General features: G+C 40.7%; 1 protein-coding gene across 1 annotated transcript in view; it reads right to left on the bottom strand.

Moving 5' to 3' along the window:
* Positions 1–294: 294 nt before the first annotated feature.
* Cfap36 (cilia and flagella associated protein 36) overlaps positions 295–7,493 on the bottom strand; it is a 19,811-nt gene continuing 12,612 nt past the window's right edge. The window contains exons 5-9 of the mRNA XM_050123906.1: positions 6,450–6,650; positions 3,885–3,987; positions 1,128–1,267; positions 837–986; positions 295–458 (exon numbers count right to left, since the gene is read on the bottom strand). Coding sequence (XP_049979863.1) covers positions 357–458; positions 837–986; positions 1,128–1,267; positions 3,885–3,987; positions 6,450–6,650 — 696 coding nt within the window. The 3' untranslated portion in view covers positions 295–356. The remainder of the gene's footprint in view (positions 459–836; positions 987–1,127; positions 1,268–3,884; positions 3,988–6,449; positions 6,651–7,493) is intronic.

The following is a 7,493-nucleotide window of genomic DNA, read 5'->3' as shown; positions in this document are numbered from 1 at the left end:
AGAAAACATGCACATTTTTGTCTTATTTTATTTATTTAGGTTGTTTGAGACAGGTTCAGGTAACCTAGGCTGGCCTCCAGTTTGATCTGTGCCTAAGGATGACCTTGAATTCCTGAACCTCCTGCTTGCTCCCGCATCCTGGGTGCTAGGATTATAGGCGTGCAACACCATACCTGGCTCTATGCAGAAATTTCTGTTAAACTGCCTTTCCTCTTGCCCTTTACCTGTTTAAAATAATAATAGTGAGCTTATAGTTGCATTTAGAAAGCAGGTTTTTGCGTGAAACTAACAGTCTTGTTTAAGGATTAAATAATTTATTTTTAAGAAAATTTGGACTGTTTTGCTAACTCTTCATATTATTTATTAATAACTTCTTCTTTAAGTTTCTCTGCAAGTAGTCGCCTCTTTATTAATGTTTGTTTCTCCTCTGCTGTCATTTCTGGCTTCTCTGTCATTTCCTTTAAGGAAGAAAAGAAGAAAAGACAAAAATTAAAAATTAGCTTTATATGTCTAAAATTCTCAACATGCTTCAAAAGAACAAAAAGGGCATTTTCAGTAAAACTTAAAAGTCAACAACCAAGTTTCTCAAATGGCTAAGGTAAGGCAGACCATCAACCCTAAGGAACTCAGCAGGGAAGTCAACAAAACTGTATAATGAAATTATTTCTGCCTCACAGAATTCCCAGCTAAACTCTCCCGAGAGAAGATTTAGCAGTTGTACTAGCAGATGGTTCATTTGAGTGGATCAAGCAGCAAAATTCGTTGAAGACTTTATTACACAAACCAGAAAATCTCTTCCCCTGCTTTGCACAGTTGACACATTAAACTAGCCATACCTCCACCTCCCTGGTAGGCTTTCCTTTTTGCTCAGTATTCTGGATCTGTTTTGCCCTCATATCCTTTCTCATGGACATTAGCTTATCTCTTTTCTGCTTGAGATAGTGTTCTCGTTGCAGTAACTCTTCTGTTCCAAGTGCTGACAGATTCTAGTTCAGATAAGAGAAGGAGCTGTCGATATTCAAGTCCACACAACACTTGGACATCGTAATATTGGTCAATATTAAGTTGTAAGATCCTAATGAAGTGTATGACTGTGTCTTGCTCATAGTAAGTTAGCTTTTACTTACTGCTATTGGTCCTTCCATGCTCGAATGTTCTAAACCAGGAATCTTCAGACCTTTTTGTGGGAGGGAAGAAGTTTCAGGCAGCAGCTCCATCTTTCTTGCCAAGGGTTGTACTGACTGATTAGCAAAATGCACTTTAACTTCTGGTAGTAAACAGTGAGACCAGTTATGGGATATTGTAACTTAAAGGACCACACTATTATGGAAAACATTGATACTTCCTAATTCAAACAGCACACAAGTACCTCACAATAACATCTTTGGTTTCCAAATTTGCTTCTAAACATGTGACTGTACACTTAATGACAATGCTTTTCTGTCTTACAACATGAGTTGTCAGCAGCAATGGCTTGTTTTCTCTTACATACTGAAAGGAACTACTAATGCACTAAGAAAATGTAACCATTCCTACAGCAAGAAGAAACTTCAAAGCACATGTAATAGAAGCATTCAATAACTGTGCCATAGGTATAATTAACATTCTACTTGCTTTTGTAGTCTACTTTCTATAAGAAAAGCAGGTTTGGGTTTTTGTTTTTTTTTTTTTAAGCCTAGTAAAATGACTTAGAAAGTTAAGTCTCTGGCCACCAGTATGATGACATATATGAGTTTGACCTCGGGACCTACATGAAGGACAGAACCAACTAACTCCTGCAACTTGTTCTTGACCTCATGCACAGAGTACACAGTGGGACACAAGTCTCTCAGTCTCATATGCACATGTACATCCGCACACAAATCATCATTTTTGAGAGGGTGGGTCGTAGGAGATGGTTCGGTGGGAAAACAGCTATGAGAGAATAAGAATCTTAGTTTGGATACCCTACACTCATTTAAAAAGCTGAGCTTGGCAGAGGACATCAAGCCCAGAGACAAATGGAGCTCAGAGGCTTGCTGGCCAGTCAGTGAGTTCTAGGTTCAATGAAGAGATCCTATCTCAAACAAAGTGGACAGCAACAGAGGAAGACACTTAACCTCAACCGCTGGCCTCTGCATGTCTCATCCATGAGTATTCACATATGTGCACACAGACATATATGCCACATATACACATCAAAAATTAAAAGATAAAAACATTTTTAATTACATGAGCTATGAAAGAAAACAGACATACAAAGACTTACATTAAAATGATAGAAGTAAAAGGAGCTGGTACATATCTCAAAGGATTAATAATCCTGCCAGGTGTGTATAGCCAGCAAAGAACTTGGCAAGGATGGCTGCTGAGGTACAGAGAACAAGCTGACTGCACTGCCAGGGAGACCAGAAAAAATCCTTTGCAGGCTCCCATGAAAAGACAAGTTAGAGCGGCACTTCCCAAACGGTCTAGACGGAGGCCACAGAACCTGATGAGTTTATAAACAAGTAGCTGCTAATATTCAGGTCACACTAGAGATTATTTTCCTAGAAGCAGTCTTGGCTCCTCAAACAGAACCACAGAATTGGAGAAGAAAGGATTAGAAAGCCTAATGAAACAAATTCATATCTGACAATTCCATCACAGAAGAGATGCTATTATTTTTAGTAGGAACCAAGAGAAGACAGGAATAAAAGGGCAAACAATACAAATCAAACACCCGATTCTTTTAAAAGTAGGACTTCTTCTTACTAGGTAGGGTCCCATCACTTTATATGAAGTGATCCCAAAAGTCTGATATACCAATTTTACAAAGTCCTGAAAAATCAAGAAACAAGTAGACGTTATCTGCCACTTGTTTTGCTATTAACATGTATACTACTTTATGTGGGCTGTGATGAAATTCTGGGCTTTTCTGTTTTCATTTATTTAGATACAGGATCTCACTATTGTCTGGCCTATATATAGAACTCACATACAGAAGAAAAAAAAAGACCAGACATAATAAAAGTGCAGAAGGGAACTTTATAGCCCTGTTTCTGTCCTACACTCCTGACCAGTGTTAGCCTGTTCCTTCAAAACCAATGAGCAAACAAGAATAAAGTGGAACTCTGACAAATGGAAAAACCATAATTGGAAAAGCCAGATTGAAGGCCTCTGCCTGTAACCCCAGCACTCAGCAGGCTGAGGCAGGTGGATCTCTGGGTTCAAGGCCGACCAGTACAGACTATCTCAAATAGTATTTAGAGTCGGAAGGCACATTTCACTACTTAGGAGCAGCTCACAACACTTGTGAAGTCACGTTCCTGAATTCATTATTTAGGGAAAAAAAAAAGGAACACAATGTCTGTCTCACATTTTTATCTTTTCAATTCAGAAAAGATGTTTAAAACCATAGAAACCTGTGAAAAACTAAAATCATGATCATGATTCAATTGCTGTTGCAGTTACTTCTATACAGTATGAGAAAATATTCAAAGTGGTTATGATACGTACTGAACAAGTTCATCTGCTAGCATTTCCTTTAAGGACATAATGAATAACTAAACACCTACAAAAAAATGTCTTCTACTTTTACCTTAAGGTAATTTTTAAAGCTAATTTTCAATTTTAACCTCCAAGTTGAGCTTCCAGCTCACAAATACAAACGTGATTATATGCTATTGAAATTGTACAGAGGCTGGTGGCTCCCTCAAAGAGAACTGTTACTCTCTGGATTCCACGCTTCACTGAGAAATGTGGAAATGGCAGGCTGGCTATTTCCTAGCTGCAAACAAACTCCACTTAAAAAGCACTTGCAGTAGCAAAGCCACTCAAAGTTGCAGGCCTTTGAGGTGAAGCGTGCTGTGGAGCAGCGGTTCTCTCAGGGCGTGTGTGTTAAAGTCAGTGCGCCTCAAGCTTACCTGAAGGTGGCTGAACAAAATGTTCTCCATCCCCTTGGGAATTACTCATTTTTGCAGCTTCAGGAGTATACACTGATGGGTCTTCCATTTTAGCCTCTGATGACTTCAGGATTCCATAACACAATTTTAAAAAGGAAAAAAATTAATGTTGACCAATCAATAGTTAAGCGATCCAAAGATCTTATTTAAAACATTACCATGCACTGAGCTAGATAATGAACAACTTTCCCCAGGATTTTAAACATGTAACATTTTATAGCTTCTATTTTTTTCTTCTTTTTTGTTTTTGTTTTGTTTTTGGTTTTTTGTTTTGTTTTGTTTTTCAGGACAGAGTTTCTCTGTGTAAAAAGCCTGGCTGTCCTGGAACTCACTCTGTAGACCAGCCTGGCCTCAAACTCACAGAAAACCTCCTGCCTCTGCCTCCCGAGGACTGGGATTAGAGGTGTGCGCCATCATGCTCAGCTAGCGCCTACTTTCTTATTTAACTTTTGTAGACTTACTTTGGTGTATTTCACCTGCATGTATGTATACTGCATGCATGTCTAGTGCCCAGAGATTGGAAGGGGGCATCCTAATTCCCTGGAACCGGAGATAAGATGCTGTGAGCCACTGTGTGGGTGCTGGGAACTGAACCTGGGTCCTCTGGAAGAGCGGCATACTCTTAACTGCTAAGCCATCTCTCCAGCTCCTATACCTCCTACTTTTTGAGGCAAGTAATCTTCTGTTTCAAATAATGCAGTACGAATGATAACCAAAGGAGTAGGATTAAGGATGTAGAAGAAACTGTGGTGAAAGCCATGGTTGATGTTCCAACACAATAAAGGGGTCAAGAAAACAAGGAAAGTAAGATTTTTCTCTTTTCTTTGAATTTGATTATTTACTTGGTAGCATGACCGTGAATGAATGAGGAAGACTCTGAACACTCGGAGGAACTCTGTGCTGGTTTGAATGAGAATGGCCCCACAGTCTCCTGTCTGAATGCCTGGTCCCCAGTTGGACTCTGGGAAGAATTAGGTGTGGCCTTGTTGGAGGAGGTGTGTCTCTGGGGGTAGGCTTTGAGGCTTCTGCCTGCTGCCTGTGGATAAAACATAAACTGAGCACTGCTCCAGTACTATGCCAATCTGCCTGCCTGCTGTCCCGTTCTCCTCCGTGACAGTTACCAACTCGCCCTCTGAAACTGTAAACCATGCCCCAGTTAAATGCTCTTATAAGTTGCCTTGTTCATGGTGTCTCCTTACAGCAACAGAGCAATAATAAAGACAAGACTTTATAAAGAATTCCCTAGAACAGTATATCAGTGACATTACCATTTTTGATGTGATGCTCTGAGCCTTTACCATGAAATTTAAAAGATAGGTTGCGGACTAATGATATAAAGTGAGCAAATTTAAACTGACAGAATTCTAAATTTGGGTATAGGGGAAAGGCTAGGGATTAACCTATGACATATAGTAAGCATAGGCACTGTCACTGAGCTACACCCCTAGCACCAATAATTACTTTCTAAGAATTTATAAAATATACTCTTGTAAGAAAGTATGTGCACACCTTTAATCCCAGCATTTGGGAAGCAGGGCTTGAGGACAGCCTGGTCTACATAACAAGTTCTGTGCCAACCAGGGCTACACAGTAAGACCCTGTTTCAAAAAGTAAAAATAAAAAATCAAGCTTCTTACCCAGCTGTGAACTCTGCAAGCTGCAATACTGACCTGGCAGACAGGATAACCACGCTGGTGAAATAGGCATGACCATTGTAAGTAAAAACAACTGCATTTGGATGGATCTGAGGCCCACTGCACAGGGATCTCATACGTGGTACAAAAAACCCTCAAAATCCCACAGCTGGGGAGGTCCTACTGCAAGGGGACTTCCTATTGCCCTGTGAAATGGACAGGCTGTTAAATCCCACCCACTGATGAGTGCTGTTCTTGGCCACAGAAGCGTGTCTGGTTTTTGTTTTGGTTTTTAAGGATTCATTTTGATTTTATGTGTATAAGTATTTTGCCTGACGTATTTATATATACTGTGTGTATGCCTGGTACCAGAAGAGGATGCCAAATCCTCTGGAATTGGAGTCATGGACAGCTGAGAGCCACATACGGGTGTCTGGGAAGCAGCTAACCTTTAATCCCTACATATAAAATGGAGATGGCATTCCCTAAGCAAGCTGCCTAAACCAGACTAGCCACAGCAACAGAATCTGGGTTCAGCGAGAGACCCTGCCTCAATATATGTGGAGAAATTGAGGGGCCACCTGACACCAATCTTGCCCCTCCATACATGCACATGCACACAGGCATGTGTGCTTACACACATGCTAACACGCATACATTCACACAAGGCACACCAGTACCTGCACCAACCAGAAGGAAAAGGTATTTTCCATCTTTTTAAAAAAAAAAAAGGATAAAAAGTAAAATATAAATATTTTGACTTGCCAAGAAAATATGGCTACTCTGAGGAGTTCTGTAGAAACTTAAATGCTAATAGCAAAAGCCAAGAGTAAGTAAGAAAGAGGCAATGCCAGTAAGACAGACTTCTGCTGCATCTACATCTTGCAAGCACCTGCTTTTTTCGTTTCCTTTCTTCCTCCTGGTCATATTCTTCTTTTGATTTTCTGAAACATAAAGTTAAAAGTAAATCTGTTTTGTTTTGTTTTTGGAGACAGGGTCTCACTATATAGCCTTGGCTGCCCTGGAACTCACTTTGTAGACCAACGAGGCTGGCCTCAAACTCAGAGAACTGCTTGCCTCTGCCTCCTAAGTGTTCAGATTAAAGGTGTGCGCCACCACCCAGTTAAAGAGTAAATTCCCCATCATCAAAGAACAAATATGCAGCATGGTAACCTGGCTATATGTGGACGAGGTGACCTATGCTGTGGCCCCATCGTTACCTAATGAAACCTACCTGAACAACCTCCAACAGATTTGAAATTCTAAACCTCTTTGTTTTTTAGTTAGCATACAAATAAGTAACCTAAACCCACACTTTTTCCCTTTTGTTTGTTTTTCAAGACAGGGTTTCTCTGTTCAACAGTTCTGTCTGTCCTAGAACTCTCTCTGTAGACCAGGCTGGCCTTGAACTCTCAGAGATCCACCTGCCTCTGCCTCCCAAGTGCTAGGATTATAGGCGAGCACCACCACCGCCTAGTCTAAACCCATATTTTCATGGCAAACTCCATTAGGAAAAACTCATTCTGGCCAGGAGTAGTAGGCACATGTCTATAAATCCAGTACTTGGAAGGAAGAGGCCGGAGGTTCGGGAATTTAGGGTCATCCTCAGCTATATATTGAGTTTGAAGCTAGCCTGAACTACAGACAACTGGCTCAAAAACAAAAGTACAACCTTTGATTCTCTTAGAAATGCTACATCCAGCCCGGCACACGCCCTTAATCCCAGCACTCAGGAGGCAGAGGCAGGTGGAGCTCTGTGAGTTCGAGGCCAGCCTGGTCTACAGAGTGAGTTACAGGACAGCCAAGGTTACACAGAAAACCCCTGTTTTGAAAAAAGGAAAGGAAAGGAAAGGAAAGGAAAGGAAAGGAAAGGAAAGGAAAGGAAAGGAAAGGAAAGGAAAGGAAAGGAAAGGAAAGGAAAGGAAAGGAAAGGAAA

The sequence above is a fragment of the Alexandromys fortis genome, unplaced genomic scaffold (assembly GCF_014885135.2).
Source record: "Alexandromys fortis isolate MF-2015 unplaced genomic scaffold, M_Fortis_MF-2015_v1.1 scaffold_210, whole genome shotgun sequence".
Taxonomy (NCBI): Eukaryota; Metazoa; Chordata; class Mammalia; order Rodentia; family Cricetidae; genus Alexandromys; species Alexandromys fortis.
The sequence above is the reverse complement of the archived record's forward strand: the minus strand, read 5'-3'. Positions and strand labels throughout refer to the sequence as shown.